This window comes from Urocitellus parryii, chromosome 3 (assembly GCF_045843805.1).
Source record: "Urocitellus parryii isolate mUroPar1 chromosome 3, mUroPar1.hap1, whole genome shotgun sequence".
Classification (NCBI taxonomy): domain Eukaryota; kingdom Metazoa; phylum Chordata; class Mammalia; order Rodentia; family Sciuridae; genus Urocitellus; species Urocitellus parryii.
Genome location: NC_135533.1, coordinates 138,832,150 through 138,852,729, shown reverse-complemented (window position 1 = coordinate 138,852,729; position 20,580 = coordinate 138,832,150). Strand labels below are relative to the sequence as shown.

Sequence of the window (20,580 nt, the reverse complement as noted above, 5' to 3'; positions counted from 1 at the left end):
TAATAATAAAATTCAAGGAGGTGTAGCTCAGTGGTAGAGCACTTACCTAGCATGTACAAGGTCTGGGTTCCATCCCCAGCATTGCCAAAAAGAAAATTAAAGTTTTCAAGGATAGCTTTTCATATTGTCTGGCCTTGTTGATTTGAAAGCCATTCAAAAAAGCCATCAATAGACAAATGGATAAATAAAAAGTGGCATATCCATACAATAGAATATTAGTCAGCCATGAAAAAGGGACAGAGTCTTGATTTCTGCTGTAATATGAACCTTGAAAACATGATGGTAAGTGGGAAAAGCCACTCACAAAAGGCCTCCTATTAATGCGATTCCATTCATATGAAATGAACACAACAGGGAAATTAAGATGCAGACATGAGATTCGTGGTGCTAGAGCGGAGGGTGGGAGGGGAGAACAGGAGGTTGGCAGCTGAAGGGCAAAGTGGCTTTAAACAGGTCTTGCTTCCTTCCACAGGGAGCAAATGGTCGGTCTAAGTGAGTCTGGACAAAGATCCTGTGGTACAATGAACATTTAGCCATTCCACAGTCTGAAATCCAGGGCCGTACCATTGCTCGATGCGGTAATGCCTGTAATCCCCAGCTACTCAGAAGGCTGGGGAAGGAAGAGCGCGAGATCAAGGCCAGCCTGGGCAACTTAGCAAGACCCTGTGTCCAGATAAAGTAAAAAGGGCAGGGGGGCGGCTCAGTGGCAGAGCACCCCTGGGTTCCACCCCTGGTACTCATAACTCGGTGTGAAAAAAGCCAAGCTGTCTCAGCTCTTGGTCTGGGTGGAAGATCAGGGATGGGCTTATGGACACGGCCTCCCTCCCAGAAGTCCTTACAGCCCCGGGCCTCAGTTTCCCCTTTTGTTCTCCGAAGAAGTGCCGGTTAAGTGACAGGAGTTGCCTGTTTCTCCTTCTCCTGGCTGTGGATAGGCTACACTTCAGGGCGGTGCAGGAGGAGGGAAAGGCACCAGGGCCACATTCCATGTCCCCTGCTCCCAGGATGGCCAGTTAGTCCTGCCCGACGCTGAGACACCCGGCTCTGCTGCATTTCTTCTCCGGTGACCTCATGTTGGGGGCAGTGCCGTCCGGCAGGGGGTCCTACCATGGTGGAGACGCTCTGCACTTCAGAGGGTGACCCTGGCCCTGGGGCTGCTTAGCCCATACGAGTGGACAGCGTCACTGCGGCAGGAAACCTTTAGTTCTATTTTAGTTTTCACTCAATGTTATGCGTGCACAGACTCTGGAATTTTGTTTATTTATTTATTTTTGCAGTGCTGGGGTAGAAGCACAGGGCCTTGTGCATCCTAGGCAAGCCCTCGACCTCTGGCTACACCTCCAGCCCCTACTGTTTCTGTTTGTGGACCCGCTCCCTGCCCATAATGTACCATGTTGGCTCCTGGGTGGGAAATGTGTGATTTAAAGCCACTTGGATTCACTGGAGCTGCGGAGAAGTCCCAGGGCTCCTTCTCCTTCTCCTGGGGTGGGTGCTGTCTCTGGGGTGGGTGCTGTCTTTGGGTGGGTGGGGGGAGCGCTCCTCCTGGGTCTCTGAGGTGGGGATTACCTTGAAGACCTTCTTGGCCCACGTCCTGAAAGCCTCCTCCTGCCCACAGAGCTCGTCCCCCTCTCTCATCTTCAGGATCCTCTCCCCTCCCAGCTCTTCCAGGAGGGTGTCCACGGCGTGTCCAAAGGCGCAGAAGTGGGGGTAGGCCCGGGAGCCGAGGCCGAACACCGAGAACCTGGCAGGGAGACAACAGAAGGTCCATGGTAGGGGCTGGGGGTGGTGACGTGGGGGGTGTGGGGCTGAACCGTGTGCCCTCTACATTCACGTTGGAGCCCTCAACTCCAGAGTGGCTGCATGTGGAGGTAGGGCCTGGGGGAGACAGTGAGAGCCAGGGCGGTCAGAAGGGTGGCCCTCATCCCACGGGACCAGCGCTGGTGTGTGCCCTTTCTCTGTCGGTCTCTGTCTCTCTCTCTTTCTGCACCATGATAAAGAAGGCGGCCATCTGCAGGCCAGGAGGAGAGGCCACGCCACAAGTCAACACGGCTGGCCCTCTGATCTTGGACTTGGAGCTTTTGGAGCAATGAGAAGGTCCATCTCTGTTGTTTCTGCACAGGCCGCTGTATTTGGTGAAGGTGGACGAACCTCACCGGCCTCTCGGGTGGGACTGTGTTTAGCTTGATGGACTTGAAGCCACCCCGAGCCATCTGGAGAAGGTCTCGTTGAAGCCCTTGAGGTGTCTCCTGTCTTCTGTTTGGTCTCCGCTAGCTGTCACCCACCTCAGGAGAAAGTTCCAAAGGGTTCTCAGGAGGGACCTTGAGGGACAGCAGTGACCTGGGACCGTTGTCCCTTTCTAAGCTGGACTCATGGGGAACAAGAGTCTACCTGAGTGGGAAGCTTGAATTCTGCAAGAGGCACCGTTAGACAGACAATGAAGACTCCAACACCACGGTCCTCAGGGACCCGGAGGCACTAAGGTGACCAGACGGACCTGTTATTAGCGCATGGAACATGGGTGTGTAATCAGCGTTTTCCGAAAGGAGAGGAAAGAGCTGTAACCAGGCTGGCTGCACCCCGTGGCATGTTTGTGAAATTTATGTGCCTCACACATTGATGTCTCTTCCTCTCTGTAGAGATACAGGTGTCGGGGTTGGAGCCAGCGGGGGCCGCTGATGCGCTTCTCCTCCACGTTGAGGTGGCACGGAGAGCGGAGGGTGGTGTCCCACACGGCCCTTCTTATGGACACCCTGGGCCACATTTCTGGGGGTGGGTCCTGCGGTTCTGGACCTCTCAGGAAGTGGAGCAGTAAGTCCACAGAGGGGACAAGAACCCCGCACCCTGCTGTCGACGGTCACCTCCCAGGTCAAGAAGTGGCGCTATTGAACCTGCGGCACGGGGTCTTGCCCTGTCCTCGAATCTCCTTTTGAAAACCCCGGGGACCAGATAGTGACAGATGGAGACAAGGGAGGAGAAGGGAAGGGGAGGGAAGTTGGGAAGGGAGGGACTCCCCATCACTGGAAGATGAACTTGAGATCTGTTCAGGCGTCTCCCAGATGGGGGTTAACGCTCCTCTCAAACCCAGCTTTATGTTGTCCCTTGTCCCCTTCCTCGTCCGACAGGTGGGAAATGTGGTGACCAAATGAGGACTGGTGTGGGGGGGTGTCAGGAAAGGGCACCCCTGCCCCAAGCCTTCGCCTGGGCCCAGTGCAGATGTGGAAACTGCCCGCGCTGAGCACGGCTTGGGGTTACTTGTATCTGTTACTGGTACTTGTGATGGCGGCCATATCGGACTCCTGTTCCTGTACTTTAACTCCCTTTTCACTTTTCCACTCCAGCTGATCAAACCCCATGCTAAGGACCGAAAGTTGGCATTTCAAAATTCATGTTGAAATCTAATCTCCAAGGCGGTGGGATAAGGAGGTGGGGCCTTTGGAGATGATTAGGTCATCAGGGCAGAGCCCTAGAGGGAAGACTAGTGTCCTTTTAAAGGGCTGAAGAGAACAGAGTTCTTCCCTTCTACCAAGTGAGGACGCAGGGAGAAGGCACCAGCTACTAACCCAAGAGTGAGCCCTCAGCAGATGCCGAATTTGCCAGGGCTTTGATCTTGGACTTCCTGACCTCCAGAACTGTAAGCAATAAATTTCTGTTGTTTATAAGCCACCCAGTTGTGGTATTTTGTTACAGCATCTTGTATTCACTAAGACATTCAACTCTGTGTTTGCCAACAAATGGTTCAGAGAGTTGATTCCTTAATTCACTTCTTAATGGACCTAGAGACCTACTCTGGTTACTGGTAGACTCACAGTCCTACCACAGTTTTCACTTAGGATTTCAAAACTTTCATTTTTAAGTCTCCAACAGCAGTTGACTAACTTCTTACATTTGGGGTCAGATGGCAAATATTTTGAGGACTACAAAATAGAAGCTATTCTTTGGGCACTTATGTAACAAGAGGAAAAAAAACCTTCAGTACATTTTTTTAATTGATGAAATTTAAAAAATATAATAATAGTTGAGAACAAAATTTTCAGGGCTACTAATGAGAAGAATAGGATTTTTTTTTTTGGGTTGGGGGAGTGGATAACATTTTGTTTAAGTGGATCTCAAAGATATTCTCTATCATTAATTCCAATTGCTCATCTGTAAAAAACCATTTTTAGCCGAAGGGTTGAACAAAAACATGCCGTGGCCAAGCTGGGCTTGGCCTGTGGGCATTTGTCTGCCAACTTGAGGCTGTGATAGATTTAATAAGAATAAAGTAGGTCTGACTGTCAAACTCTAGAACTGAAGTTTCAATGTTCAGCTAAAAAAAATGTACTAATGTCAAAACCCACAAAATGTGCCACACTAACAGGGGACTCTAAAGTAAACTCTAGGCCTTGGCTGATAATGATTCTAACCAATGGACCCTGTTGTCACAGGAGGCTGATGTTGGGAGACCACATGTGTTTAGGGTAGGGGAGTTGGGGGCCTTTGGGATATGATTAAAAATTTCTTTTTTTTTGTTGGCGGGGTACCAGGGATGGAACTCAGGACACTTGACCACTGAGCCATATCCCCAGCCCTATTTTGTATTTAGAGACAGGGTCTCATTGAGTTGTTTAGGGCCTCGCTGTAGCTGAGGCTAGCTTTGAACTTGAGATCCTCCTGCCTCAGCCTCCCAAGCTGCTGGGATCACAGGCACGTACCACTGTGCCTGGCTTCAATTTTTTTTTTTTGTACTTTTCTGTACAATTTTTTTTTACAAGCCAACCTAAAATTGCCTTTGAAACTCAAGCCTATTTAAAAATGTACTGATGGACACAATCCTTCAACATCTAGGAACTGTCCACTGAGCACAGCTCTGAGCAGTTGTGAAGACATGTCAGTTACAGAGGGCTGAAGAGGCTCGTGGGTGGGCCTGAACGTTCTCCATCAGTCTTGTTTGACCGATATCCGGAGGTTTGACATCGCAGTTTCATGTCCTTGCAAATGCACATTCAACTGAACACACAGCTGGTGAACAAAAACGTCTGTCCACGGACCACCTAAAATGATCTCCTGGCAGGGGAGTCTGCTTTGGCAAACATGGGGTTAGGCTGGTCTTTTAAAAATTGGACTGTGTGCTAGAGTCACCGAGAGAGTGTAAGGAAAAAAGTCCAGGCGTGGGCCCACATTTTGTACCAGTTACGTCCGAATCTCGGGAAGCTGGGCTTGGCTATGGTGTGGGTATGTTGTGGATATTCTCAGGTGGATTTTGGGTGTATTCGGGGTTCGGAGTCACTGCCAGGGTTGCTCCCGAGACTTCTATCCAGTAGGAAATGTGTTCACTGGGAAGGGAAGCTCAGTGACCAATAGGAAATAATACGCTTCAGCCCATGGGGTGGACTGCGGGTGCTGGGGCTCTGAGAGAGGGTGAACGGTCAGAGAGGCCACAGGAAGGGTCAGCCAGCGAGATGGAATGGAGGGTCCCAGACAGCCAGGAGGTCCCAGACAGCCTGGTTTTATAAGGGAATAAAGGCACAGGGAAGGGGAGACCTCTCCCTGCAACCAACAACCCATCTTGCACCAAGGTCCAGCTCCCCAAGAGCCTCCGTCTCCCCTGACCCCAGGACCCTTGCTCACCTCACATTGGCCAGGGGTCCAGCACTCTCAAAGTTGTCTCTGAAGTCTGGCCCATCGCCCGATGATTTGCGCGAGTCAGAGTAGGAGGAGACGCTGTTGAACCGGACCTTGTAGCTCCTGCCAAGGTGAACAAGAGTCTGTGAGGTTCGCCTGGACCCCCTCCCGAGGCCCACACCCCCTGTGGATCTTGAAGTCACTTGTCCTGGTCCTGGTTCTCTGTTGGGTTTGTCAAGTCAATGCATAACACTCCTGGGGTCTCTTCAAGAATGGGTCAACTTTCGCCCCCCACCATGATAATTATCCTCCTGTACATGACCCTGTACCTCCTGTACGTGGTTTGTGGCCATTCTCGATTTATGAAACTCGAGCCCATAGCGTTAACATGGCTAAAGCAATAAGACATCAGGAGCAGAATGGATCCTCCCCTCACTGTAGGCCATGCTCCCTTGCTCTCTGAATTTTAACACGCACGGGAATCATTCCGGGGTCTCGTTAAAATGCGTACTCTGGTTCAAGAGGTCTGGGGCGGGGTCTGAAAATTGGCATTTCTAACAAGTCCCCAAGAAGTGCCAATTTGCTAGTTCCCAGGTCTCGCTTTAACAGCCAGGAACTGGCTTTCCAATATGGCGGCCATCATCTAAGTGTGGCTATTTACACTTGAATCAATTAGAATGAGATGCAGTTGAAAACTCCTGTTCTCACATGCACTAGCTACACCTCAAGAATCCAACAGCCACGTGCGGACAGTGACTGGGAATGTGGTCTAGTGGGAGAGCGCCCCTGGGTTTAATCCATGGTACCCCAAAAAAAGTTCTGCAGAACCGGGCTGGTCTATTCTGGTCAACGCTTTCCTTTCATAGAGTCTTAGATCTTAGACATTTTTCCTGGGTGGCAGGTCACATTTCAGGGAAACATAAGACATGTTTAGCACTGAGACCCTGCATGAAAAGACATCGCTGCTTTATATACATAATTAAATTATTTTCCAGGGGAAGGAGGATGTCCTGGGACCCAAACCTCAGCCCGAGAGGCTCAGGAATCTTGAGACTTTAAAACAACGAGACCCCAAACACCCCCATCCGTTCTCCTCTCCTAGGGGTACGTGTGGCTTGCACACAAGGTAAAAACAAAAACCCAAACCCAAACCCGAACCCCAATACTTGACAAAGAAACAAACCAAAACAAGTCCAAGCCCCCAAACTCCAGGCGAGAACCCAATGCACAAATCTGAATGCAAAAGAGGGAAAAAAATAAAAAAAAAAGACATAAAAAGAAATCTGTGCGATCTGGCAGCAGCGTTTCTAAACTGGACGCTCTTCAAAGTGTCCGCTCCAGCATCAGGAAAGTTCTAAATATACGGAAGTGTATTTTCTGCCCCCAAAATAGCCTCACATTGAGTCACTTCTCCAAATAAGTCATGCAGCATCTCAGGGGGTGTGTGTGGTTAGCGGGGGAGGCAGGCTGACAGTTGTGGGGTAAGAATAGCAGCACGTGGATCCGTATGAGGCTGGAGGTTCCTCCAAATGCTGTCCCCGTTGTGATTTTCCCGGGAACCCTGGCAACAGCCCCCCCCCCCAGGTGGGCGGGGCAGGATCACGGCTCCCCATTTGGCAGCCGAGGGAGATGGAGACCCACGGGAGTCCAGTGGTTTGCCCAGGTGGTTGAATGGGCGAATGGCACAGCCTGGGTGACAATCCAGGTCACTTGGAGACCCCGGGGGGGGCGTGGCCAGGGATGCTGGGGTGTAGGACATGCCTACGTACGGGTGCACGCGCACACACACATGCACACACACGCTTGCACACACATGCATGCGTACACATACACGCTCTACCTGTGCCGGCTGTCACGGGCGGCAGCCAGACCGTGGACTTCAGTGTCACCAGGGGGGAGGGAAGGCCCTTTACGGGGAAAGAAACGCAAGGGTTCCGGGTACCTAGAGGGGAGAATGGATGGAGCCCTATCTCTCCCTGAAGGAGGGGTGAGGGGTGACCTGCAGGGAGGCCACCCAGGACCAAGGTGCTGAAGCCAGCTATGGACGAGGGCAGGTCACCAGGGGCTCTGGGATGGGATTGGCCACATGTGTTTTGCAGGGAGAAAAACCCAGAGTGATTTTCTGCACCACACCATCTCTAAGTGCCAGTCAGCTCTGACATGCGATGCTCATCTTAAGACACGGGGATCTGCTCCACACCAGGCGCCCTCACGGAGGGTCCTGGGGCTTTTCCGAGGAAGTCTAGATAACAGACCGTCCACCTTGTGGAACGCCTTCAGAACCCAGTCCCACTCGAGGTGCGATTCCTTCGTGAATGTCTGCGCACCAGGGGTGTCTCTGCCTTGTGAGGTGATCTCGTCCAGCTTTTGAACTTAACCTCTGCACTGGCTGCGGGTCCACTGTGGGCATCAGATCGAAAGCCCAAGAGGCAGCTTTCACTGATTTTGAATGGGGGTCTCCAAAGGTGGGGGGGGAGAATCAGAACGATGTCTACACCGTGCACTTAGCTTTTCGTAGGACTCTTTCGTCCATTTTTGGACTTGATTCTTACTCATCAGAATGTGAAGGTAGCTATCATCACCTCTATTTGACATAAAGAGAAACTGAGTCACAGGGCTTAGAAGGGACTGGGTCGGGCACTGAGATGCCAGCCCCAGTGAATCCCAGGCACCTGCCAGCTAAATCCAGTCTTCAGTGGACTTTGGATCACAACCACCGTCCACAACTCAAATGTGAATCCCAGGGGCCCAAACAGAATTTCCAGGGATCCCAGGGGTTGTCATTGACATGGGAGGGACTGGTCACTTACTTCCTCTCTTCCTGCATGGAGTTGGGGTGCCTCATTTCCATCAACGCACAGCCGAATTTCTGGAGGTCAGAACAGAGGAGGAAGATGTGAAGGACGTCTGTATGAGTGAGCTGCCAGGGGGATGGGCACAGGGCCCGGGGTCCTGGCCAGTCATCGAGGAGCCCGAGGCCTGGCAGCCAGATATCAGGGATGGCCAGGGCTCCGGTGGGCAGCCAAGGTGAGCAGCAAGTACAATGGAAGGTCAGCTGTTTAAGGGACGGCAGGCGTGGACACTCCACCCCCACGACACATCGCTCCTGGGTGGCCTTCTCTTTATAAAAATGTTGTCCCCGGGTCTTTAGCAGGGGACACCAGGCTCATGACTAGAACTCCCATTCCCAACAAGGCGCTCACTCAGGTGACATTTTCACTATTTGCACAGTGGACACCCACAGCCTGAGAACTGGGGATGGTCCAGGGTCTGCAGGACTTGGATCCCACCGACGTCACTGGCTCTGGGGGGACTCTAGTTCTGAATGGCAGGTGTAGAGGGAGGGTCCCAGCGAGGCCCTCCTGCTTCCTGCTGAGGGCACCCCATCCTAGAAGAGGGGGAGCCCATCTCACCTCCCCATTCTCCGGGGGGTCTCCATTGCCGAAGGTGCTGGTGACCACGAGGACCAGCGTCTCGTGTTCCAGGTGCACGATGTCGTATTCTTCCATGGACATCACCTGGCGGGACACAGGCAGGGGGGTGGGGAGAGGAAGGAGGAGGGAGGTGATGGCGGGGGAGGGGAGAGGGAATCCAAAGGGACGGGAAGAGGAGGAGAGAGAGAGAGAAGGCCAGTCATTTTGAGTCATCCCCTTTGGAAAGAGGAGCAGATGTTCTGGGCTGTCAGTTCATCAATGGGCTCAAGTGGGTGGGACCAGAAGCCTGTTAGTAGCATGAGGATCTTCCTGTGGTCACTGGGGTGAAGGATGCAGGGTCTGGGCCATAGTCCCAGGGCTGGCTGCCAGGAGAGACGGACCTTGAATGAAGTCAGTCCTTGGGCTTCTTACCGCCAACCGATCCTGGATTCTTCCTGTCCCCATTCAGGCTGGGAATGGCCTGGCTGGACCTGAGTGGCCCGCTCCACCCCCTCTCTAAACCTGCCCTCTGCAGTGTGAAGCCCCGGGATCAGATGAATCTGAGACTGTCACCCTGAGTCTCAGCATCACCCGCACAACATCTGTCCAAGTAGGGTCTCAGGAAGTCCAATCTGCTGGGGTGCCCCATGAAAAGAGATGACCCAGGGTCACTTAAATTGGGGAGCCAGGCGCAGTGGTGTAGGCCTGTCATCCCAGCGGCTCAGGAGGCTGAGGTAGGAGGATCCAAAGCTCAAAGCCAGCCTCGGCCACAGAGAGGCCCTCAGCAACTCAGGGAGACTCTGTGTCCAAATAAAATACAAACTAGGGCTGGGGATGTGGCTCGGTGGTGGAGTGCCCCTGACTTCAATCCCTGGTATCTCCCAAAAAATCGTATCTGGGAGACATTTATAACCCACCCTTTCCTCCTTAGGAGATCATAATGCTCGTTGGTTCATGCACTAAAGGCTCTGAGAAGTCCTGTAGCCGTGAGGCCCCCCGAGCTGTCTTTAGCACAGAACTTCCTAAAACGGACTCCAGGATGGTTCCCACTAACATTTTTCTTCAGAGACAGGGATTTTATCTGGTGGTCCCAGGACTCCTACTTGGTTCGTGGGGAGAGGACTATGACAGTCCCCTGAAACTGGCAGCAGCGTGTGCTGATGCGCATCTTCGTCTTTCGTCCTCGGGCCAGCGTTCCTCCTGTCCACTTCCCTCTCTCCCCTTCCCAACCGTATTCACCGCCAGGGGCTTGGGGCCTGGCACTGCCCGCTGCCCACCTTGGCGTCAAAGGCGTGTTTGAAGATCTCACACAAGGTCTTGGCGTAGGCTTGCGATTTGCCCGTCTCTGTGGCGTAGAGGATGGTGGCTTTGACCCTCTTGGCCATGGCCTGTCCCATCAGCTTGGCTGAGAACTTGACGGCCCTGGGAGTCCGGGAGGGGGAGGAAAGTTGGGAAACAGACACCAGGTTGGGATTTTTCGGGCGAGAACCACGATCCACGAGATCAGAGCCTCGAGTCTCTTGATCTTTGATGCTTCAAGAGTCAGAGCCCCGGAGCGGACGCACCCCACTGAGCGACTCTATCCCCAACCCCAGGGCAGTCAGGCAGGGGTTAAAGTGGGTTTTGCTAGTGAACCTCGGGGTACCGTGCGCTGCCTTGAAGGACAGTCCTTTGCCCGTCCACCCCCTTATTCATTCATATTCACTCACGGGGCTTATTTTGTGGGTGCGTGTGTATTTGAGAGAGACGGGGGGGGGGGGAACCCCAAACCACTGTTGATCCACCAGGCATCGAGTCGGAAGGTTCTAGGGGTTTAGGGACCCGCAGAGGAAGGGCCAGGCTGGGTTTATTCAGCAATGACATCCAGGGCTTTGCAGGGCACCTGGCATCTCCCATGCACAAAAGAGATGTCTATGAAAAATGACGAGTTTAGAAAGATGCGGATGTCACCTGAGCCCTGGGGAGCTTAGATGTCAGATGCAGCCTCCTCCTAGCTCAACAGAGAACCTCAAACCCAGTTCCTTCCCTCCCCTCGGCTGGCAGGGGCTGGGGGAGGTGAGTCCCCGGGTTCCACTCCCAAGCCATTATTCTCAGGAGTCTTAGTGTCGACAAATCGCTAATCACCTCCCACCTGGGGATTATCGGTGGCAAATTTTTCAGAATTAGGGGAGCCACCCACGAGGGGGAGGGGGGGAAGACTGAGCTAAGGGTGGGGAGGTGGGGAACCCCAAGGGATTCAAGGTGCGTGGAGGGTTCCCTGGGAGGGATGGAGCATGACAGCGCATCTATAATTAACTCCCTTTGTTTCTACTGCAAACTTCATGGTGCAATTAACGTTTTAGATTCCCGTCTCCCTGCTCTTCCCGGAGACAGAGGAGCTGAGCTAGAGCCAAAGGTGGCCCTGGCTGAGAATATTCCAGAGCTCCTGTTGGGGGAAGGGTGCTGCCTTGGGCTCCTCCTTGGCTGGCGGGTGGGATGGGATGGAGAGAGGGGGAGGGGAGAGATATCCCGGGCGCCAATCATGGGGGCGGGAACCACGGGACCCAGCATGGGTCCGTGGCAGAGGTGGCCCCTGCTGCAGAACTAGATTGGCACCCACGGACGCTTCTGGACCCCAGCTAGCTCAGTCCACCCCGATGGCTGCCCAACATGGTGGATCGGTGGAGTTCCCTTTGGGCAGAAGCCTGGGGTCCCCATTCTATCAGCTCAGTCCCCCCCCCCACCCAGCCGGCCCCCAGGTGGCCGAGCATCCTTCAGGAAGAGAGGACCCCACCGTGGTCCACAGCCCCTTCTTTGCTCCATTAACCCTTGTTTATCTCATTCACCGATTCAGGGACATCCTCCCTGACCTCCCAAGTGACATCTAGGTGACATCTATTTTACGGTCCCGGGAGCCACTCCTCGGTGCCCTTGCCACGGACCCAGTGTTGACTGTTGTTCATGTTTGTTCTCTGACAGGTGATGGCTGGGGCCGTCCTGAGATCAGGGGCCCTCCTCGACCCGGCGGAGCCTAGCCCCGCGCCTGGCGTGGAGAATACACCTGGGGCTCACTTGTTGGCTCAAGGGACGAACGAATGAGGAAATGAATGAGGGAGGGCCTGGGGCAGGCTCCCCCCCCCCCCCCCCCCCCCCGTTCTGACTTCCCTCGAAAATGGCCCCGAGGGGAACACGGACCCCACAGAAATGGGCGGGCGTTACCAGCCCAGGTGTGGCGGCCTCTGGTGATGGGTTCACCCACCCGCCGCTGTGTCCCCCTCTTCTGGGCTCCCTGAGTGGGCGCCCCCGGGTCCCCGCGGCGGGACACTCACTCAGCCAGCTTCTTGAAGCCGATGGCGCGCCGCTTTGTGGGGGTCCCGTTGGTGCCCTTCCACACGTGGGTGTTCCAAGGGTCGGGCTGGGAAGAGGAGAGAGGGCTCTGGTCACTGCCACGAGGGACGGCGGCTTCTCATGGAGATGCCCAGGGCTCCCTGGGGCTCCAGGCTGCCCGACCCCACAGCCCTGAGAGCAGGATTCCACCTGCGGTCACCATAGCTGTCCTTGCCTCCCTGTCGTGTCCTGCCAGCCCCTCCCATCAGCCCTGGGTCCCCTCCGACTTTCTCTGAGCACTCGTTTTGTCTCTGTGAGTCTTTCACCAAGACTGTGCTGGCCAGTGTGGGAGCCAGGAGCCACACGTGGCCACTGGGCATTTGCACATCCAAAGAGCTGGCCCAGAGTAAGATGTGCTCCCCACACAACCTACACAGCAGATATGGGGGGACCTGGCAAGGAAAGGGGCAGAAGGGGCAGGACCTGGTACTCAAAGGAGGGTGTGAGCCTGTAGTTGAGCATCTCCTGGTGGAAGACGGGCGTGATGCTGCCAGACATGGGGGGCACGATCCACACCCAGTCAGCCGGGCAACCCCCCCGACAGCGGTATTCGTTCTCCATGTGCTTAATGAAGGACTCGGTGGCAGAGTGGTGGTCAACGATGGTCACTTTGTCGCTCTGTGAGAAGAGAAGGGGCCAGGAGTCAGAGGAGTTGGGGAAGCCAAGCCCAGCAAGGCACGCCTGTCATCCCAGAGACTCAGGAGGCTGAGGGAGGAGGATGGCCAGTTGGAGGCCAGCCTCAGCAACTGAGTGAGGCCGTAAGCCATTTAGCAAGAGCCTGCCTCAAAATAAATAAATAAAGTAAAATCAAAAGGGCTGGGGATAGGGCTCAGTGGTAACGCGTCCTTGGATTCAATCTCCAGAACCCCCCCTGCCCCCCCAAAAAATAAAAAATAAATAAAAATTTAAAGAAAAGAAAGCAAACAAGATGGTGGTCCTGGAGATGATTCTAAGCAGTGTGAGGGGAGCCGGTGACTCTCTGCATTTCTCTCACTTGTAATCACACCCAGGAAAAGGTCTCTGTTTGGTGCCGGTGTCTTTCATACCTTTCCCTGCTTTTTAAGAAGGGGGAGGAACCTCAGGCAGTGACTGGACTCTTGTCCCCTCTGTGCTTTTCGAATTGGTCAGCTCAGTCCATCCGTGCTGTCCCGAGCCTGCCTGTCGTTGGCCCAGGTCCCCAGGGATCCGAGCCGGGATCTCAACAGCTCCCTCACCCTCACCCTCCGAGAGTTCTCTGTTCTCGGTGCCGTTGGTCCCTGGCCCCCTCTCTGTCCCTGACATATGACTTCAGTTTCCACCCGTCTATCCAGGCTTGGTGGGCAGCCCCCGAGGGCAGAGCTGGCCTCGATGCTAGAGACCGTCCTCTGCAGCTCCTGCCCCTGCCCTGGATCATCACGGGTCAGTGTCAAAATGTGATTCTGTGTTCATGACCAAGTGTCCGCTCTGTGGTCTCCACCCGTCGTGGTTCAGACAGGGAGTGTCCAGTCCTCCGACCCCAGTATGGAGGCAGGTGGACAAATCTCCCCTGGGAGGCCAAGAGAAGGGCACCTCACGCCAACCTGGAGGGACACAGGGGTCTGGGGGACTGACCCCCTGGGGGCTGTCACCACGTGGCTTCCTGGGAACACCTGTCCTGTCCCCTGTGGCTCCAAGGGCAGCCGCCCTTCCTTGGTCACCTCGCCCCCACCCCAGCAAGGGCGGGCCACAGAGTGGACCCCACGGACGTGTCAGACCCCAAGGAGGGACCTGTCCCCTTAACCACGTAACACGGTGGGGACCGTTCCCCTGCCATCGGCTTATTACACACAGAGCGTGGAGCGCTTACTCTGTCCACACCGGCCTCCCTGGGCCACCTGCGCAGGGCCACCAGGGACCCTTGAAGAACCCCGAGACAGCGGGCGTCCCTCTTTGGGGCCTGTCCACTCCGGGAGCCCCGTGACCTTGGCTCTCACCCTGGGCCAAAGAACCCAAGGGCTTAACTCCATTCACACCCTTTCCAGGGGCCCACGAGGCTCTGATAGTGAGGAGTCCCTAGGAGAGGACAGGAACAGAGGATACCTGTGGTCACAACTTTTTTTTAAGGGGGGGCACTGGGCTGGAATCCAGGGGTGCTGAAGCACTGAGCCACAACCCCAGCCAGAGGCAGGGCCTTGCTGATGATCAGGGCCTTGCTGAGTTGCTGAGGCTGGCCTTGAACTCGTGATCCTCCTGCCTCAGCCTCCTGAGCCGCGGGGATGACAGGCGGGGGTTGTCTTGCCCAGCTCCTCATGGTGACTCCGAAGCATCGTGAGCAGCGGGTGGTGACCTCCCTCCCCATCTAGTATTCTCTTCCTCACAGGGTCCCCACCCAGGACCCCCAAGCAGGGGAGGCAGGCGGACAGGAAGGGGGTCATGCTGGTGGACAGGACCCGCCCAGGTGGGTTTTGGTAGCCAGGTTTCTCGACCCTCAGCACCAAGGTTCCGGAAGGTTCTCACGCCCGTGAGGCGGGAGCCGGGTGCTACCTGGAAGCTGTAGAGGACGGCGATGTTGATCTCCACCAGCGCCTGGTCCTTCCACAGGGACGACGTCTTCCTCATGTCCAGGTTCATCTTCTTGGCTACTTCCTGAAGGGGGACAAGACCCACTCACAGGCTGGGGCCCCTCGGTGCTTCAGAACGAAGGAGGGCGGGTGCCGCCACCGTGGGTCCCCTCACCGTGGGTCCCTGGACTAACCAGCTCATGCCCCGGTCCCTCATGGACTCACTCCTGCAAAAGTGGTTGTGGTTTGTTTTTTTTTTTTTTTAATTGAGAATCTACTGGACATGAAGGAGCCCCTGAGTCATGGAGCTGACATGCCCGTCGAGTGGGGAGAGGGCTCATTTTATGATCAGTGTTAATTCCTAGGAAGGAAACGGGAGGAGGAGATGATGAGAAGAAGCAAGACGTCCGCAGACCAGGGGCGGGGACTTGTGAGTGAGAAGAGCAAGAGCAAAGGCCCTGGGGTGGGAATGGGGCTTGGGTCACCTGAGAAGCAGAAGGAGGACCCGTGTGCCTGCAGGAGGGTGAGCCGCGGGGGGCGGGGGCTGTGGGAGAGAGAAGCAGGACTGGATGCGGGGGGGGGGGGGCCCTGGAGGGCGAGCCAGGAAGCCAGGATTTTATTTCAAATCCGAGGGTGGTCTTCCGATGGATCAGGAGCGACTGTTTCCCTGGAGGAGAAGCTCCCCCCGTTCTGTTCCACCCTGCAGCGGTCACTACTCAGACTGGAGACGGTGGGCTGTGAGTTCAGAGGGACACCTGCTGGGCTCTGACAGGTGAGGGAAACTGAGGCCAGAACCCTGTCTGCACTTGTCCACAGTCCACGGAGCCAGGTGGCCGGGGAGGGAGAGCTCGGGGGACGCCCGATACCCCAGACCTGGGAGCTGCCTCCTCATCAGCTGGCACCTGTGTCAAGTTACTTGGGAAAGAGAATTGGTGACAGTCGGAGACACCGGCTCTGGAGCGGCAGGGCAGAGCCGGCAGCAGGCTCGTTAATTAAGGCTGAGCTGCTCACCTCCCGTCACGCCGTCCCCGGCGGAGCCCAGGTCTCATTACAGGGCTGCAAGGCAGCAATTTCTAAGGAGTGGGGAAGTCATTCCCACCCAGCTGTCACCGTCTGTACACAACGGCAGCTGGAACTGAGGGCTGGGGCGGGTGACAGGCTCCTCTAGCTGCCCGTGATGACTCCTTGCAAGGGACACGCACTCAGACAGCGCAATGAGAACTTGGTAATGCGTTCTCGGAGGCCGGGCGTTAGGTTCTGCTGGGTCTGGAGCAGGGACGAGTTTGCAGAGAGCAGATCATTAGCTGCTGCTTTGCACAGAGACATGTAAAACTCGAGCTGGTTTAGGAAAGAGCCAAGTGTCGTGTGGGCAGTCACGCGGCTCCTGCATTGATTTTAGTACCAAAGATGGAACCCAGGGGCGCTTAACCATGGAGCCCCGTCCCCAGCCCTTTTTAATATTTTCTTTAGAGACAGGGTCTCCCTGAGTGGCTTAGGGCCTCGCTAAGTTGCTGAGGCTGGCTTTGAACTCATGATCCTCCTGCCTCAGCCTCCCGAGCTGCTGGGATGACAGGCGTGTGCCTGGCATTCTACAGCATATTTTAAAAAAATTAAACAAGAACAATTAGTTGCAGAGAAAAAAAAAAGAAAAAAAACCTATGTGACTTAAAAAAACTAAAAATCCCCCAATGCAACTTGAGCCATATCTATGGAAATTACCTGAACTATTTCCCCCTTTCCTGCCAGGAGGTGGTACAGATGGGTGCTACCCAGTAGAACCTTCTGAGGAAATTAAAAAATGTTACAAAATGCTGAAGCCTGGGGTCCACACCAGATCAATAACAACAGGGTTCCAGGGAGGGGGACTTGGGCATCAGAAAGCCCCCAGGGTCAACTCCAAGGTGCAGCAAGACCGAGGACCCCTGGACCCATGGATTTAAACAACAGAAACCTAATGCTTGGTTCTGAGTTCTACTCCTGACTCTGTACCTTATTTGCTGTGTGACATAGGCCCAGAACTCAACTTCTCTGTTCCCCCATATCTTCTTTTGAAATGAGGCCAACCGCCGAAGACTGAAGACTGTTGGTAGGGACATTGGCTGACAAAACATAGCCCTGGGACCCCTCAGGAGGATTCAGTGGGGGGAACAGAATCAGACCCTCTGTGGAGAAATGCTACCCTCCTCTGCTGCATGACCTTGAGCTTGTCACTTACTCCCTCTGGAAGGCCTCATTTTCTCCACCTTCAGGGGATTATCACACCTTAAGGTTAAGGTGAGGGTTAAATGAGAGTGTGCTATAGCCGGTGGGTTCCAAGCCACTGATAGAAACAGTAACTTGGAGAATGTCACAGCCGTTACCTTGAAGGAAAGAGACCAGTCATCTGAACACACAAGCCCCCGCACACCACAGGCCCCCTGCAGCCAGAGCCGCGGTTTCCGTCTACGCAGATCCAAACAACCTTCCCAGGAAAATACTTGGGAAGAAGCTTGCACCTGTAGAGAACGTGTCCAAGGCATGTCTTCCCTGTCATGATCCATCCTCTGAACCCTTCGGGTTAGCACGGTATCAGAAGTCACCTCGAGAGGATCTGAGCGTGCCGGGGGTGTGCGGGTCACAGGCGCACACTGGGCCTTTTACATCAAGGACCTGGGCTTCGGTGGGGGTTCCTGGATGAACCCCCGACAGACACAGGGCAGCGGGGGGGGGGGTGATGACTGTATACATAAGGTGCTTAAGCAGTGCTACCATCCCTGGTAAAGACACACGGGTGCTTCCAGAAGTTCACCCGGATTGTGGTTCTATTTGTTCCCCTTCCAGTTTCTAGGCGCCAAACCTCTGCCTGAGGCGTCCTGCCCCGGGGACCACCGAGGGACCCTACCTCCAGGATGTTGTAGCGGGAGTTGTCACAGTAGTCGCGGACACCGATCTCCGTGCCCATGTACCAGCCACTGAAGGGACAGGCGCTGAACTCCAGGCCGCCAATCTCCAGAAGCATGTTGGACACAGCGGGGAGGCCGTACCACTTGAGGCCCAGGTCCTTGAACCAGTCAAACCTGCAGACGGCAAGGCAGCCCAGGTCTGGGAACCACTGCCCTGGGCGGCCGTGGGTCTTCCAAACCAAGAGTGAGTCCAGGAGAAAGTGTGGAGCGATCACTCTGCTGCAACCCACGGGGCGCCTTTCTACCCCAGGGCCTTTGCCCAGGTGGCTGGCTCCTTCTTCCTGGGGGTCCTCTCTCCTCCATCTGTGCCCCCAGCTCCTCCCTATGCTTAATTCTCAGCTAAAATGCTGCTCACTCTGGGGAAACCTTCTCTGATGTCCTATCGGGTCTGTGTGGCCTCACACTTCTGGGCATCATAAAATTCCGACTGCCGCATTTTACTGGAATTCAGTCACTTTATAGGGCCTAGAAGCATGAAGTCGTTGTGTTTGTAAGGTCTTCTCCTCTTTGAGAAGGTAAGACCACCGAGGCAGGGACCAAGTCAGCCCCTAAGGCCAGCTGGGTGCCTGAGTGGAGTGGGAAGGATGTGGCTTGAGTCAGTGAGCGGATCCAGGAGCTGGGGGTGCTCCCAGAGAGCAGGCGGCACCAGGGGCCTTGTGACCCGGGCCTCCTGTCCCAGGCCAGGAGGAAGGGAACACAAATGGGGCACTCCTCTAGGGCACAAAATCTAGGGGGACCCCAACAGACTCAGCCATTAACATCAAGGCTGCTGCTTATTCATGCAGCGTTTTAGATCAATGCATGACTTAGCGCTGCCCATCTACGTATATATTTTGAACAAAATATTGAAACTTTAAATAGAGAGGCCCCCACCCCTCCCTGTGTGACCCCCCTTGCTTGTGTCACCCTAATCTCAATTCTGAGCTGATTCCTGTTTTTATTTATAGTGTTGCTCTGTGGCTCTTTGTGGATTTAAAAAACAAAAAAATAAACTAAAAAAGAGTTAAGTTAGATCTTTGAAACACATGGCATTTACATCTTGAGTTTTTATCGACCTCCCTTGGTCCTCTCCTGGAGCCTAGTGCCTGGGGTGGGATTCTTCCCTCTCCAAGTGCAAATGCGGCTCCTCCCAGCACCAGGTGCCAATTGAACTTGACCTTCCCTGGGTCCACTTCTGACCGTTGGCTGCTCTCAGGATGGCCCCCGAGGGCACCCACGTTGCCCAAGCCCACGGGGAAGAACCAAGACCCCCTGGGAACCCCTGTCTGGGTTGCAGAGGGAGCCAGGGGGCGAAGGCTGGGCGGAGAGGGGCCCGGGGACCCCCACCCCCCACACCAGCCCTCTTACTTGGGGTGCCTGATGGGCACTTCCAGCACCAGCTCAGGTGGGATCTGGAAAAGCTCGGGGTCATTGCCGTTGGCCTGCAGCAGGAGGGGCAGCACGTCGAAGCGGCCCCGCGGGGGCTTCCAGCCTTGCTGGATGCAGATCTGCAAACAGAGCGCTCGGTCAGCTCGGGGCCCTGAACCCTCCAGCCTGGTGGGGAGTGGGGTGGGGCTGAGGGCTGAGCAGAGACCCCAATGTGAGTCCCCAGCGGACACTGCCACTGGACAGAGGGTCCCCCTGGGCTCGCCTAGTGGGCCCCGGGGCACAGGGCAACCCTCTGCCCCAACAGGAAGCTTTACATCTCCGGGATCCTTGTGCCCCTGGGGGCTCCCAGAGGGGAAGGGAAGAGCTGGACAATCCTGGCGCCGTCCTGGGCTGGCTCTGTCCTGGGTCTGTCACCTGACCTTAGAGGCCTCAAGATGCAAAGAAGGTCTGCTCCCTGTGGTGAAGAATCACCATCTAGAACACATTTTTTTAGGGCAGCTGCCCCATAGATATTTGATGTGAGCCACATGAGTGACTGACTCTAGCAGCTACATTAAAAAAGAGGTGAAAACCATTTTATTCACATATTTATTTAAATGCAAGCACTCTATGTGAATATTCTTCATGTATTAAAGTATCCATCTATTCAAAGTGATCCGTTTGACAGTAAAATGAAATTGCTAACTTTCATCTAAATAATATCGAATAGAGGTACTATGTAACAAGGAGACACCCTAAAGATCAACACTAACTGATCCATGATAAATGGTTAAAGTGAAGGCATTTACATCGCTAGAATATTAATATTCATGTTGAAACGTCAATGTTAAAATCAAACATATATTTATCAATCCAGTAAGGTTGCTAGTTTTTTATGAACGCAGCAGCTTGCCGTGCCTCCATCATCATCGTTTCAATCTGGAATCAATGCATATATTTTTGAACAAAATATTGAGACTTTAGATAGTCAGGCTCGCACCTGTTTGTGATGTTTGTGGTGCTGGGGATTCTGCCAGGCAGAGATCTGCCACTCAGCCACGTCCCCAACCAACACAAGAGCGATCAGTGAGCTCGTTTCCACTGATTATTATTATCATTGTTGTTGTTGTTATTATTATTGTTATTATTTTTCTGGTACTGGACATTGAGCTCAGGGGCACTCAACCTCTGAGCCACATCCCCAGCCCATTTTGTTTTTTATTCAGAGACACGTCCTTGAGAAGTCGCTCAGGGCCTCGCTGAGTGCTGAGGCTGGCTTGGAACTCAGGATCCCCCTGCCTGAGCCTCCGGAGCCCCTGGGATGACAGGTGTGTGCCAGGCACCCCGCCCCCTGTGTTTGGAACACTGAGTCTTGGCATTGTGGTGGCACCTTCT

The 20,580-nt window shown here is 54.5% G+C and overlaps 1 protein-coding gene across 1 annotated transcript in view; it reads right to left on the bottom strand.

Moving 5' to 3' along the window:
* The window catches only part of Nos1 (nitric oxide synthase 1), a 138,449-nt gene that overhangs the window by 19,345 nt on the left and 98,524 nt on the right, over positions 1–20,580 (bottom strand). Inside the window, 11 exon segments of the mRNA XM_026386158.2 lie at positions 1,564–1,738; positions 5,605–5,721; positions 7,439–7,540; positions 8,409–8,467; positions 9,012–9,116; positions 10,289–10,433; positions 12,320–12,405; positions 12,801–12,995; positions 14,880–14,981; positions 17,778–17,952; positions 19,186–19,325. Of these exon segments, the coding sequence (XP_026241943.2) occupies positions 1,564–1,738; positions 5,605–5,721; positions 7,439–7,540; positions 8,409–8,467; positions 9,012–9,116; positions 10,289–10,433; positions 12,320–12,405; positions 12,801–12,995; positions 14,880–14,981; positions 17,778–17,952; positions 19,186–19,325 (1,401 nt within the window).